At 37.6% G+C, this 15,144-nt stretch overlaps 1 protein-coding gene across 1 annotated transcript; it reads right to left on the bottom strand.

The window, feature by feature from the left end:
• Positions 1 to 2,020: 2,020 nt before the first annotated feature.
• Positions 2,021 to 14,843, bottom strand: LOC121322133 (NADH-ubiquinone oxidoreductase 75 kDa subunit, mitochondrial). The gene is made up of 19 exons (XM_041261673.1): positions 14,748 to 14,843; positions 13,547 to 13,629; positions 12,887 to 12,978; positions 12,640 to 12,747; positions 12,229 to 12,305; positions 11,591 to 11,672; positions 11,351 to 11,481; positions 10,891 to 11,076; positions 10,331 to 10,465; positions 9,961 to 10,075; positions 9,699 to 9,844; positions 9,264 to 9,392; positions 8,489 to 8,618; positions 8,047 to 8,207; positions 6,459 to 6,613; positions 5,969 to 6,144; positions 3,433 to 3,567; positions 2,710 to 2,782; positions 2,021 to 2,361 (listed from the first exon to the last, which is right to left on the bottom strand). Exons 2-19 carry the CDS (start codon positions 13,623 to 13,625, stop codon positions 2,270 to 2,272), a joined length of 2,202 nt encoding a protein of 733 aa, XP_041117607.1. The 5' UTR covers positions 13,626 to 13,629; positions 14,748 to 14,843; the 3' UTR covers positions 2,021 to 2,269.
• Between the last annotated feature and the right edge of the window lie 301 nt (positions 14,844 to 15,144).

The following is a 15,144-nucleotide window of genomic DNA, read 5'->3' as shown; positions in this document are numbered from 1 at the left end:
TATTCCTGTGTTGTTTACACTGGTGGCATATATGATCATAAGTTCCCTAAGCGTTATAAAACACGTGTAAACCTTCATTCTGCTGGATGGGCATACTGCTAGTTTGAACTCCTATATGGACTGAGCTCTTCTGTATACTTTGAATGGTTCTTCCTCTCTTTCCTCCCTCCCTGTTTTCTGAATTTAAATATTGTTATGTTCAATGATGATGTATACGATTTTATATGTTTGGAAATGTATACAAGTATATTTAAAAGGCAGTTTAAAACATATAAGTGTTTAACTCAATAACTATGGATTGAGATACTTTAGTTAAATCTTAATAGGTTCATGTGTTAATATTTTATCAACACTATAGTCATATGATAATTTAAAGACATTCTTGAAGTTTACAATTTTAACTTTTTTTTTAATTCTTACAAATAGTTACAGTAACCTATTTTTCACGCATTGGCATAAGAAATGCAATTTATATAACACTGTGACAGCAGGTACCACTGAAGTGCATTTATTACAGGCTGCAGTTAATGCAATACACTCTTCATTCTCTGTCTGTCTGTTTTCATATGGGGGCGCAATATATATATATATATATATATATATATATATATATATATATGTGTGTGTGTGTGTATATATATATATATATAGACACACACATATATAAATATATATATATGTGTGTGTGTGTATATATATATATATATATATATATATATATATATATATATATATATATATATATATGTGTGTGTGTGTGTAAGGGTATGTACAATGTAAGGGTATGTTTTATTCAAAAAATAAAATTAATTACATATATTTCTGAAGGTCAAAAGCTAGTATAAATATAATGCCAATATAAATGCTTTCAATAATACTTCACAACAACATGCATATCTATTTTTTAACAACATAACTTACTTTTATTACTGTGAAATAAAATGTAGCTAGTCAACTGTTTCTGACAAGATATTCCACAGTTGATGTCTATAGTATATTTATTTAGGATTTTGGTATGCACTAATTGGAGGTATCAAGTCATTTCCATATGCCTACAATAACAAAGGTCTACTATTGTACATAGCAAAATCTCAGTTCTTGTGTGGATTGCACCATGTCAGTAGTAAACATTTATCGTACATTACTTTTATATATCTTCTACCTAACACACTGTGATGGTTAAAAAAAAAAAAAAAAAAAAAAGATATAGATGGGCTTCAGTGAGTTATAGGAAAATAATTCCATCCAGGGTTTAGGCGAGGTCATAAATTACGAGACCGTTACGTCGAATAATTTATAAACTGTCACAGAAACCAGAGATGGAATTACTTCAACTCACTGAAGCCCATCTATTTTTATAATACATGGATATTATCTGTGATAAAAAAAAAGACAATCAACAGGTGTTAAGGTTCAAATTGCAAGTGCATTTAATTAATAATAACGTAAGTTAAGTCAATATTAAAGAATCCTAAATATAATTTTATTTTTGATAATTCAGGAACAATGTAGATATTGAACTGTGAAAAAAAAAGGAAAAGGTATGCTTTTTATTACATTTTTTTGTCGCTGTCAGAGTTGAAGATTATTTGCCTTGTTCGCTTGGTTGGTTGCTGCCATTGGTGGAGGATGATTGTAAATCTTCAGAGAGACAGATTTGTGACAAATGCCTAAAAACCACAAATTGTGGGTGTTGTAGAGTGATTTAAAACAAGACACTGTTTGAAAATGGTCACGGTGCACTGGAGTCAAATATGGGTCAAAGGCAAAGTATAATTTTCTAGACGAATATGCCATTTTGACATCACTACTGCAGTATTATGTTTTTTTTTTTCGAAGGCTCAGGATGCAAATATAGCCTTCATCCATGTATTTTATATACTACATACACACAAAGCTTTTTGGACAACTGATGGACACAACTAATTTTGTAATAAACATTTCTATTGGAGCTTGGAAATGTTTTGTTCATAATGTGAAAATAAAGGTGTGTATAAATACTCACAAATTCCACAAAACCTTTAATAATGATACATTTATTATTTTTACATATCTTTTTATTTGCCACGGAGTGGTTCTAAAAGATACAGTATGCCACAGAACTTCAACATTAACCTCCCTCTACTAAAACTGTAAAAGAATGTCAGTGTTATATATAAACAGAATGTTCACACAGTTGTTCTAAGATGGTAGGATTCCATGCTTGGTGTTCAAGATGCATTATACAAATGCTGGATATGAGACACCAATATTTACTTGTCAATGTTCATTAACAGATGGACGGTTCTTCCACCGCGCTGGCCCCCTCAGTAACTGCTTTAACACACTTTGCCATGGTCTGGGAGGCTCTGCTGATAGGATCTAGTTAAAAAATAATAAATACATAAATAAATAAATAAAAACACACACACATTACATATTTAATTACAACTGCAGTGAATCTAAAATTTCAGAATCACCTTAAAATCAGGCATGTCGCAGGCTGGACTAAAACATCAAAATAAGTATTTATCAAAAATATTATTTGTTTGAAATTTATTTTATGTATTATTTCAACCAAAAGTAGGCCTAGAAATACTTCCCAGAAAACAAAATGCTCGTGAGTGCCAATGAACTAATATACAGCATTGGATTGCCAGATGTGTTTAAATTTTTTTTTTAAAACCTAACAAGAAAACAGAGTTAAAGAGGACTTTACAGGTAACACACCTGTCATGTAGAAGTCTTTAATCGTGAGCTGTGGTGGGACAAGAGGATCACTAAGGAGCACCTGGTTCACTGCCTGCAAAGCAAATTAAAAAAAATAATAATTTACATCAGCGGACTACAAGAGATAGGACTTCAAAGCAAGACGCACCACCACCTCTTTATTAAATCATGCACAAGATGGAAATAAAGTGCTAAATGTAAAGACTCTTGGGGCTCCTGAGTGGTGAATCTGATAAAGACACTCCGCCCAATAGCTTGGAGATCGCCAGTTCGAATCCAAGCTATGCCACTGCTGACCGTGGATGGGAGTTCCCAGGGGGCGGCACACAATTTACCAGGCGCTGCCTGGGCACGGTAGGGGTTAAGTCGGCTGGGGATTCCTTGGTTCACGGCTCACCAGCAACCCATGTGGCTAGCCGGGCACCTGCAGACCTGCCTGTACGCAATTCAGAACTGCGTGGTCCTTCAATGCTGTAAGTTCTGAATATGGCTGCACGGTGGGGTTGCAGAGTGAAAAAAAAAGCAGACAGCTGACAGCAGTCGTTTTGGAGGGCGCAAGTGCTCGTCTTTGTCTCTCCTGGGTTAGTTCGGGGATTGCAGCGGAGAGTCAAGTTGTATAATAACTGGACATTCCAAAATTAGGAGAAATTGGAAAATAAATAAAAATAATTGTTAAAAAAAAAAGAAAATAAAAAAAATGAAAGAAAACGTAAAGGCTCCCACCGCTGACAGTTCAGTTGCCTGTTTGAAGTAGTTAGCCTCCTCAACATCGTCGTAACGGACCAGGTTAGGAGACACTTCCTCCAGCCTGTCCCGCACTTCATCCAGAGTGTCATAGGGGAGAGTCACACCGGCCAGCTGGGAAGAAGACAAAAAAAGTCAACGTCTCTGACAAATTCACAGGTAAAACTAGAAGAGCAATTTCTAGCATTGGGGAAAACCACAATTGGTTGCATCAACCATCTACCAAGAGTTTAAATTAGGCACGGTGTGTGTATAGGTTAGAAACTCAGGTGATTTTTTTACAAAGGTCACAGTAAAACCTGGAATGGATCAAACTGCTATTCAATGAGTCTAATTTAGATTCTTGTATTAACACATTTTATGGCTAAATTTTTTTTAATGAAACCAGAACCCGCCTTTATGTGTCACAAAGTAATTTCCACAGATTATTTGCTTTAAAAATGTATTAATAAAACAAAAAGGGTAACCAAATCCATAATCAAATTTGTAAATCTCTAGTGTTACAACAGAAGCACAGTATATTATATATATATATATATATATATATATATATATATATATATATATATATATATATATATATATATATATATATATATACACATATATATACACACACACACACACACACACACACAGTACCAGTCAAAAGTTTGAGTACATCTGCTTGAAAACAGGTTTTTCATGATTATCTATGCTTTTAACTGTATAAACTTGTCTATAAACACTTAATATTTCATTATATGATACGTGTACTTATATAAGCTGATAATCATAAGTGAATTGCATTCAAAAATCTAATTTTTAAATGAAAATGTAAATCTTGTCAATTTCAATGAAATGGTCACCCAAAGCAAGGGGATTTCAGTCTGAAGCCCAAGTCAGTTAAAATTCTGAAATGTGTATAACACGTTGTGTTAGAACACTGGCCTAAGTATAAAAGTGTCTTTGTTAGATGTTCTCCGAGTTAACCAGCATGTTACCTAATTAACCTTTTGTCACCAATTATTGTTAACAGGTGAAGGTCCATGATTACTATAAATATAGGTAGCACAGGCACATTTGTCATTCCTGAATGTAAGGGAGCAGAAAATAGCAAAATGCGCTCAGTTAAGCAAAGAAAAAAGACTAGAAGAATAGAATAAAGTCTGTAATTACTTTAAGAAATGAAGGTCAATCTTTAAAACAAAATCACAAGAACTTCATGAGGACCGAACAAGGTCAGGCAGGCCAAGGGTGACCTCAAAATCAGAGAACAAGTTCATTCGAGTCACAAGTCTGCAAAACCGGCAATTAACTGCCCCTGAAATACAAGCTCAGCTAAATGCTACTAGAAGTACAGATGTTTCAACATCAACTGTTCAGAGGAGATTGCGTGAAGCTGGCCTAACTGGAAGAATTTCTGCAAATAAACCATTGTTAAGAGTGCAGAATAAGAGGAAGAGACTTGCCTGGGCCAAAAAACACAGAAACTGGACGTTTGAGTAGTGGAAGTCGGTCTTATGGACCGATGAGTCAAAATGTGAACTATTTGGGTCCAACCGCCGAGTATTTGTAAGACACAGAGAGGGTGAGCACATGAGTTCTGCATATGTGGTTCCCACTGTCAAGCATGGAGGAGGCAGTGTCATGGTCTGGGGTTGCTTTGCTGGTGACAGAGTTGGTGATCTTTACCAAGTCCATGGCAAGCTCAACCAGCATGGCTATCATAGCATAATTCAGAGGCATGCCATTCCATCAGGATTACAGCTAGTTGGGCAGTCCTTCATTCTTCAGCAAGATAATGACCTGAAACACACCTCAAAGTTGTGCAAGAACTATCTGGCGAAGAAGGAAAGTGAAGGACAACTCAATCTAATGACCTGGCCTGCCCAGTCTCCAGACCTCAATCCCATAGAACTTGTATGGGATGAACTGGACAGAAGAGTCAAAGCAAAGCTACCCACAAGTGCCCTACATCTCTGGGAACTGCTGCAGAAGAGCTGGGAAGACATGTCGGGTGATTTCCTGCTGAAACATGTTAACCGAATGCCTCATGTTTATCAGGTTGTTATTAAGGTAAAGGGTGGCTATTTTGAGGAATCCAAGATTTAGAGACAATTTTCAATTTTCATGAACATTGCTTTGATACTCCTCATGTTTTGTTTTGTATATTGTAACATGTGTTTTCATTTTCAAGTATTTACAGAAATGTATATGACGTGAAATATTGTCAATTATGAAAAAAACCTAGTTTCCATCAAGTGTACTCAATCTTTTGACTGGTACTGTGTGTGTGTGTGTGTGTATATATATATATATATATATATATATATATATATATATATATATATATATATACACACACATACATTTTTTTTTTCTTTTTCTTCTTCTGGTACATTACTTTTCTACCTGGGAACATTAATTGGATTGCAAATGACAATATTTGCCATTGCTGACATTCCCAGATTAAAATGTTACGCCTGCACTTTACTGCTGCTATAAAAACACAGTATACTGTTTGTCACAGCACCTCTGAAATGGCTCGAATAATCTTCCAGTCCTCTCTAGCCATGCCTGGGGCAGTAACTGCCACCCTGGTCTGCTGGGCCCGCCCTTCTGTGTTCACATAGGTGCCGAATTTCTCAGTGTAGGCAGCACCGGGGAGGATGACATCAGCCATGGGGGCACCCACATCACCATGATGACCTAAAAGAAAAGAAAAATGAGAATCCTATACTGTATTAGATAGTTTCTTTTTTTAAGCAGTTAATTTCACTCTAAAAGCCATTCATCAGCAACGCATGGGTGTCGATACAGATTATGAGCACTCAAAAGTGTTATCAGGCCATGCTAGTGCGAGGGGTTAGAAGGTGCACAGGTGACTGCTTTCTCCAAACCACTGCATCAACAGAGGGAAGTCTTTGTGCAGTCAATCAAGGATATTGGAATCCAAAATGAAGGATAAACCTGGGTCATCTTAACCACAGCACTACTAGTGCTATTGTAAGCCACACCCTCACCTTGGTAGATGATGAAGCAGTCCTTTGGCAGATCCTGCCTGGTTATACAGCCCGCATCGGCTCCCAGAAGGAACAGCACTTTCGGGGGATTCTTTCTAAGAGCCTCAACTCCCGCCTTGTATCCCAGATCCAGTGCTGCCACCTGACTAGCAACCCTTCAAACAGAAAAACACAAGGTCAGCACAGGAAGATTCTACAAGACTTAAACTAGTTCAACTAAATACCTCCACATCACAAGCAAAAATGGTGTTCAGTCAATACATGTTAAATAAATACAAAACACCTTATCACAGCATAAACCTTACAAAAACGCCTATTTATATAAGAACATAAGAAAGTTTAGTTAATCAAGGTGTGCTCAGCTCAAATCAGATCAATTTCTCTTTCATTCAGACTAGTATTAGAGACTTGTCGAATGAGGAGTCCTGGAGGATCAAACCTACGTGGGGCTCCCGAATGACGCATTCCAGTAAAGGTGCTCCTCGCGGATGTGCCCTATAGCCTGGAGATTGCAAGTTTGAATCCAGGCTCTCTTACTGCCGAACATGACCGGGAGTTTCTAGGGGGTGGTGCACAATTAGCCGAGCGCTGCCCGGGGAGGAAGGAGGGCTCAGCTCACCACGCACCAGCAACCCCTGTGGTCTGGCCGGTGCCTGCGGGCTTGCCTGTAAGCTGCCCAGAGCTGCGTTGTCCTCAGACGCTGTAACTCTGGATGGCTGTATGGCGAGTCTGCAGCGTGTAAAGATGCGGGCAGCTAACGGCACACGCTTCGGAGGACAGCGTGTGTTTGTCTTCGCCCCTCTGAGTCAGCGCAGGTGTGGTAGCAGTGAGCTGAGCTAAAAATAATTGGACACGACCAAACTGGGGAGAAAATAATAATAAAAAAATAATAAATTGGCGCAGACTAAATAAAATAAAAAAGGTATTGCATTATATTCTTTTGTTCTGTTTTGAACTTAAGTTTTGCTCCGGCAGTTCACATATGAAAGTGTGTTCTGTACGGTTTTGCTTTGAGTGTTCTTTCTGTTTCTGGAATCTGCTTGTTCTGTAATGGGAAAACAATTTCCTGCATAAATTGAATAAAACAAACTAATAATTGGCAGAACAGGACTCTCTGCATTTCCTGCATCTGTTCACATCAAGAAACAAGTACTTTAGAAACTTCTTCATTAGGAATGAAAAAAAAAAAGTGGTGTCAACATTATGTACTATTTATTTCCGGTATAAACAAAACAGCAGTTGAAGTTAAACGTTATTAGGCATCCTTTGTTCTGTAGTTAATTCACTGGGGTAAATAAGGCCTACACAATATATTCTTTACTCCGGGGATATTTTTCTACTTTAACATTACATATTGTAACATCTTGCTGTAAAATACAGGCACACACACAGCCCCCCCACCCCCGCCCCTGCTGCTATGCTGTCTCTGCCTGCGTTCTGAGCAATATAATGGCTTTTACTACTTTTTGAAAAAAAATTAATAACTGAACAAACATTTAAATTATGAGCGAATATCCGACCATGAAAATCCTGCGTTTGCCCCAGCACTAATTACAATACACCCCAAAGCCACAGTATGATCATTCACCTGTGGAGAACATTGAGAACCTTCCAGTTGTCTTGGAGCCCACTGCTGGTCCTAGCGTTCTGAGCAATGGTGGAAACTGCAGCATGAACAGCAGCTCCATCTTTCCTCTGGAAAGCAGCACTGCCAACTACAACCATGGGCTTCTTGGCCTTGCTCAGGTCCTGGAGGGAAACAACAACAACATTTATGGACTTAAAACACTCAAGCACGTTGTCCAAGTGGACTGAAATACCTTTTAATTACCCCCCTCAATAACTTCCAGCATCAGCCCATTGCCATAAATACTGCAATCAGACCATTAAATAAAATCAACTATAAAATTGCAGCCAATTTGTACCCAGCCACTGCCAGGTAGCACACAGAGAGCAAAAACCCTGATCAAGTATTGAGCTGTCCTATAAAATTAGGAGATACAAGAAGGACTTCAAAAGCATGCATTTACCTGGCTGAATGGATGTTTTCCAGAGGCAATCTCTTCCAATACTTGTGCGGACTCTCCCAGATGGTCATAGGTATATTTCAGGTCCACCCTGCTGCCGACCACAGCTACTTGAAGATCATTGTGAAGCCAGCTGGGAGAAGACAGAAATAGAAAACTCATTAAAACAACCTCTGTGCAGCAGCCTTTGATGTACCACTCTCAACAGCTGAGAGCAATAAGACTAATTTGAAAATTTAAAGTTGTAATATTCATGAGACATTACCAGTGGAGTCTCATTTATTTGGTATTTAGTTACCAAGTTACTGTGCTTAGCTAATGACATCTCTAAAATGTTTTAAAAGAACTTCTTATGTGGAGGAAATAAAAAAATGTCAGTCCCGGGAACAAAATAAGGCTCCCATTGCACAGCTGTTTGGGACATTTCAGGTTTTACTGTGCTTTTCTAATTTACTGTTAGTCTAATGAAAGAACAGAAAAACCCAGCCTTTAATGTGAAATATGTTACATATAATGTATTTGGTTACTTTATGCGACTTGATAGTAGAAAGTCTATTGAACTGGAGTGAAAAAAAAATACTTAACATTTTTTTAACCGAAACTTGAGGGCCAAAACCATTTCCTTCCGCAATATTTATTCATATTGCTCTCATACAAGAACTCTATGTAAGGAAAGCACATCACACCCCAGTTCTTGTGGGACTGCAATGACAATGCAAGACTTTCCTGCAGAAAGGCATATCAAACCAACAGACCCACGACTGCCCATTTTACCGACCTCTTTCTGATCCTGGCGTTGAAGAGAGGTGCTTCGAACCGTGGGTTGGTGCCAACCAGCAGCAGGAGATCAGCCTCCTCCACTCCTGTGATTTTGGTGTTCAGCAGGTAGTTGGAACGCAGGTCAGTGCTGCACCAAAAAAAATAGACCCAGATCAGCAAATTGTGATTTTGTTCCCTCACATGACTTGTTTAAAGGGCTCAGCAGCCCTTCAGCATCATACAGGAATTATTTTGCTTTGTAAACAACTAGCTAGCTCTAGGCCCCAAACCAAGAAAACTATCTTTAACACTTTCTTGAACTTTGTCAACATGCCATAGGTCAAACTTATCGCCTCACAGCCAAAAAGGCTGGTATGATAAGTGAAGCTATTTGATTTTCCAAAAATATGCATCCTAGGCATTTACATAACTAGTTTTATATGGTGTCACTTACCCAGCCCCAGCCATGGGAAAAACCTCTTCGGTGCACAGATTGTCACTGTTGAGTCTGTTCAGCAGGTCTTTCAGGGCTACCAGGGCCTCGGCATCCACGAGCCCCCCTGCGATGGCAGCCACATCATTACCCTGAGCTCCCTGTAGCTGGAGGGACAAGAAGGATTCCTGGTTTTGTGTATAGCATTCCATAGAGATACAGCAAATATTATCATCTGCAAAATATCGCAACCTGATTCTATCATGAATGTTGTCAGCCTTACCGCTCCAGCTACACGAGTAAGCACATCCTCCCAGGATGTGGGAACCAGCTGCCCTGCAGAGTTTTTCACCATGGGCTGAGTCAGTCTTTGACGCTTCAGACCATCATAAGCAAACCTATATATTTAGCAGGGAGGAAACATAAATAAGTGTATCTGTATTACTTCAAGATTTCAACCTTGACTGTGGTCACAAAAAATTGAATTAAAAACGATTGTATCTGACTCCCAACAAGCTAATTTTTTAAGACCATTTATACAATCCTTCTAACTTCGTCCCCAGCTCCCATAAAAACTCATAACTGCTGTTTCAATCAATGAGATTTGACTTCTGTAATATGTAAGAAACTGGTGGATTTACACTAGTTCTCACCTAGTTTTGTCAGAGATCCACTCCTCATTGACGTCTTCATTCAGCTTTGGGAGGACCCTCATCACCTCGCCTCCACGTGTGCTCACAACAATGTTACTGCCCACTGCATCCAGCACATCGATGGACTCTGTCTTTCTGAGGGTGTGACAACATAAAACGAAACAATATGCTGGTAGTAAGGCTTTAAAAATATGGTGAGATATTGACCTCAACAGCCTGAACCTGGAGAATATACAATTTGAGTTTCTCTCAAATTCATTACTTAGTTACTGTACCTACTCCTGCAAAAGCACAAAAATCAATTCTTAATTTTGTTTCGATTTCTTTAATAATGCTGAACAAATTTCATACATGGTACTCACAGTAACTAGGACATGGTATTTAGCCAATTGCAATTTTCAAGTTATTGCATCCAAGTAAAGGGAGTTTTTACATGGTTCTTTTTGCAGATCTTCATACAGTTCATCACTGATTTCTAACTTGGTTACTTCTGTACATCTGAAATGTTTTGGTGAGATTGTGTAAACAAGCTATGTAATGTCAGCGGAAGGATTCCCTACCTCGTCTCCCAGGGCCGGGAAGTGAAGGCGTAAGGTTTTGAGGTCAGGGCTCCTACAGGGCAAATGTCAATGACGTTCCCAGACATCTCTGACATGAACATTCTCTCGACGTAGGTGCCAACCTGCATTTCGTTACCTCTTCCTGTGGTACCCAGGTCATCCACTCCTGCCACCTCACTGGCAAACCTTCATATTTAAAAAAAAAAAAAAAAAGAAATGTAATATCAGACATACAAACCTCCTATCACTGCTGCAAATGCAAAATTAGAGCCTTTCGTGAAAGTAAGAATAACCATGACCTACATCCACTATATGCATGTGTAAAAATGTACGTCTGACATGCAGACAGACAACCACAAACATTCAAACTTCTGATACTCTCAATAACTTGTTTTTTGCAACGTTTATGATTTATAAAATAAGTATTTGGTCATCTAAGACAGTGATCCAGTATCCTTACCGAATACATCTTGTGCACTGGATACAGCGAGTCATAATGGTTTTAATAAGAGGGCCAATGTTCTTGTCTTCCACAGCTCTCTTCCCCTCTGTGAATCGGCTTCTGTCACTTCCGAACATCATGGACTGGTCCTGGGGTACACATTTTAAAACAATGGGCAGAATGGAAATTCAAGCAAAACATATAATTTTAAATGCTGTAATACTGTCTAAGAATTGGACAGATATCTACTTTCTATACCTGAAGATCACACTCTCCTCCCTGATCACAGATTGGACAGTCGAGAGGATGGTTGGCTAACAGGAACTCCATAACCCCCTCCCTGAAAGGCAACCGCAAAACAGAAATAGAAAATTCAGAGCAGTGATTTAAAACATAAGGACTGTTTCATCCTAAAGCAAAAAATAATGTAAAAATGTTTCCCCATTTCCGGTTTGGTGTCATACTGTAAAGTAATGTGGGCTGTGACCAATTAAAACTCCCACAGTTTTTAAATATGATTTTGAAAAAGCTTTATCCTTGATGTTTCGGCATGGTAAAAACCAGTTTATATATAGAAAATATATTAATGTTTTTATAGAGGTTTCACTTACGTTCATTATACAGTAGAAAAATAAATTGACACATTAAGCATGATAAAAAAACCCTACTACATTTTTGACAACTGTGTAAAGAAGAAAAAAATAACTGTAGTATTTACAATATGTTTATATGATCAAAAACAAAGCATCCACCTTTTGCATGTTTTTTTTTCTTGGTAAGAAATGTGTTGCTTCACACCTCATCCTCATAAGCAGAACACACAACCGTAAAGCAGACACGCAACTCACAGTACGGTAAAAACATATTTTAAAGCAAGGCATTTATGGAAAACTTACCTAGCTTTCTTGGTTTTCTCAGAACTGGTCAATATGTTCCATCCCTTCATGACAGGCATAGCACAAGCTGCAACTGGCTGAAAGGGGGAAAAAATTTCAGTTACTATTGTAAACAGTATTGGAGTGTACTTAAAAACTTAAACCTTAGAACACGGCAAAAATGTATTAAATGTAATTTTACAGAGTGTTAGAAAGAAAGACCATCATCACTTGTTACTTGCTAGAGATAAATAATAAACTTAAATGATGGCATTTGCATTCCAAAACGTATTCCAGGTACTCATACTGTATAAAAGCATAGGTTCAGATACATTGACCTTGTCAATACAATTTCAGTTTTAATATAGAAATTCAGAGGAAAACTGAATTCCTATTTCAATGTTGCAAGTGCATTTGAAGAGAGGGCTGTACCTTGGGTGCTTTTTCTATCTCCACCAGGCACATTCTGCAGTTCCCAGCAACAGAGAGCCTGTCATGGTAACAGAACCGAGGGATCTGAACTCCAACCTTCTCACAGGCCTGAGATTTAAATAAACATAAAAAGGGAGGCAAGGTGCAGGCCTGTGGTGGTAGTCATTTATACAATGAATCATAAATTCTATTTTTAGCAGCCTGGGAAAACACATTTGCAGTGGACATTAGTAAAGTGATCATGTACCTGCAAGACAGTAGTTCCAGGTTCTACCATGAGCGACTTCCCATCCACAAACACCTCAACCAGGTTACTGGCAGCTGTAGCTGCGGTGCGAACTGCGTTAAAAAAAAAAGTAAAAATTAAAAAGTGGGTGAATAAATTTTCACTTTACCGAGAAATCTTACAACAACCAAAACAAAAGCCAACTATATTATAGACAAACACACGTGTTTGGCATTTTTACAGTAAATAGACTGATGTAGTGGCTTTGTACACTAAATGCACAGAAAGATGTACATATGTTTTAGCTGGTTAATCCTCGTGCTTGTGGGTTATTTGGTCAACATTTTAAACTGGTTTTACTAATACAACAAAGATTGTGATTCACGGAAATAATATAGACTATTGTTAAAGAAACCAAAAGCAGTCCAAAACAGTTTAACGGATGCCAAACTTAGTTATCAAGCTTTGTGAATAGGGCCCAATATTGAATTAATTTCAAATGACGTATTTAGCATTCAAGTCTTTTACAGCAATATGCAGTAAAGCTCAATTTTGTGTTAAAACAATAGGGCCTTCAAGAATGCCACATGTTTATTCCCATTCATTGTAACAGGTAATAAAAGTCTCCTTTGCCTTGTTTTTAAAACTGTGTTAGTGTCCAAGCATTGTAGGGATCATTACCATTGTTCTTTGTAGTGATGCTGCCTTTAGAGCTCTGGGCAACTCCTGCCAGAGCCCGGCTAACAGGCAATCGCAGCATGTTGCTGAAAGAGAAGGTAAGACATCATCCAAAAGATATGACGTAGGTCATTAGTAATGCTAACACAACAGCAACCTGACTGTACAAAATCAAATGCTGAACAACCACCAATGATAGGCAGTATAGCAGTGATTCAAGTACATAAGGTGTTTAAATTGTTCTGAAGGGGTACGTTGCCATTCTTCATGTATTACTGCCTAGGAATTTGGAGGTGGAAATACAGCAACTGTGGCCCAGAGTAAACACTTTTGATACAGTTTAAAAAAAAAAAAAAAGTATGTTGTGCAGTTTTGGAAATGGCAGTCCTCTCTGTCTGTCATATCTGCTCCATCATTATTGAAACTGGCTTGCAACAGGGAGATGCACCTTAGCTATATTACGTAGTTCCATTGTTACATTTACATAACACACTAATCAGAATGTGTTATGGCAACATTTTAGTCCACGTTGCAATTCGTACATTTAAATTAAACTAGACATAAAATGTCATGTAGAAAGACTGATGTCATTCATGTATATATAAACACACACGAATGTAGCTTCTTTATGGACTTTGCAGCTATGTAACCTACGCGTACAATGGTGGCACAAGCAAGGTATTTTATAAACAAGCTTGTAAATAAGTCGTGTACGTTTTAGCACATACAAAGACGAAATCTGAACATTACATGCCATGAAATATGACACACACACACACACACACACACACACACACACACACACACACACACACACACACACATATATATATTACTTTATAAAGAACGAGTTTAAAAAAATACAAAAAAGATAATTTCATACAGTGACACTGCTATTTTATTGAAATTAGCAATTTCAAAATATGGAATTCAGTTTAACGCAGACACATGCTATCAAGAAAAATAAAGATCACCTCAATGTTATATTTCAGGTAAACATTGCAATTGCTATATTGTCATTCTGATCTGAACAGAGCTGGAAAGTCAAGGGCAAAGAAAAACATTACGATTCACTTTCATATTAAAAGAAGTACAAATTAACCTCCATTGAAAAGTATTTCGTATAATAGCAACATATAATATCAATTGCACTCGCAGACTTAAACGAACTTTAGTTTTAGCTTTATTGTTTTGTGTAGCTTACCTTGCCGCTACTTTGCCTTCTGTACCAGAACAGCAACTCTACAATCAGTATGGCGACTTCGATGGTTTCCGGAGAGTGTCGAAGAAAACCGAAAACATATATATTTTTTAGCATATTTATTTTTCAACCTGTGTGAGTGTACAATAAAGTATTTATTAAATTCATTCACGTGTCAAATTCAATACTTAAAAAACTTCAACAAATGTAATATTTTTATAATACTTTTGTGACCTCTGACCTATCTATGCAATCGGTATAAACGGGACATAAATTAAATATTAATAAAACTGTTTCCACGTTTCAAGTAAAATATCATTTATCATAATATACGAGGTATTCCTTGACAAAAAATGGGATTTGTTATTATTTATTTTTTTTAAATCTGATTCCAGTCCGG

The sequence above is a fragment of the Polyodon spathula genome, chromosome 10 (assembly GCF_017654505.1).
Source record: "Polyodon spathula isolate WHYD16114869_AA chromosome 10, ASM1765450v1, whole genome shotgun sequence".
NCBI classification, from domain to species: domain Eukaryota; kingdom Metazoa; phylum Chordata; class Actinopteri; order Acipenseriformes; family Polyodontidae; genus Polyodon; species Polyodon spathula.
This window is presented reverse-complemented; position numbering and strand designations above follow the sequence as displayed.

Coding starts and splice junctions, on each gene's coding strand:
- LOC121322133 (XM_041261673.1), bottom strand. CDS start 13,625: ATGCTGCGATTGCCTGTTAGCCGGGCTCTGGCAGGAGTTGCCCAGAGC. Junction 12,306..12,639: donor AGATAGAAAAAGCACCCAAG/GTACAGCCCTCT, acceptor TCCCCCTTTCAG/CCAGTTGCAGCTTGTGCTAT. Junction 8,619..9,263: donor AACGCCAGGATCAGAAAGAG/GTCGGTAAAATG, acceptor GTCTTCTCCCAG/CTGGCTTCACAATGATCTTC.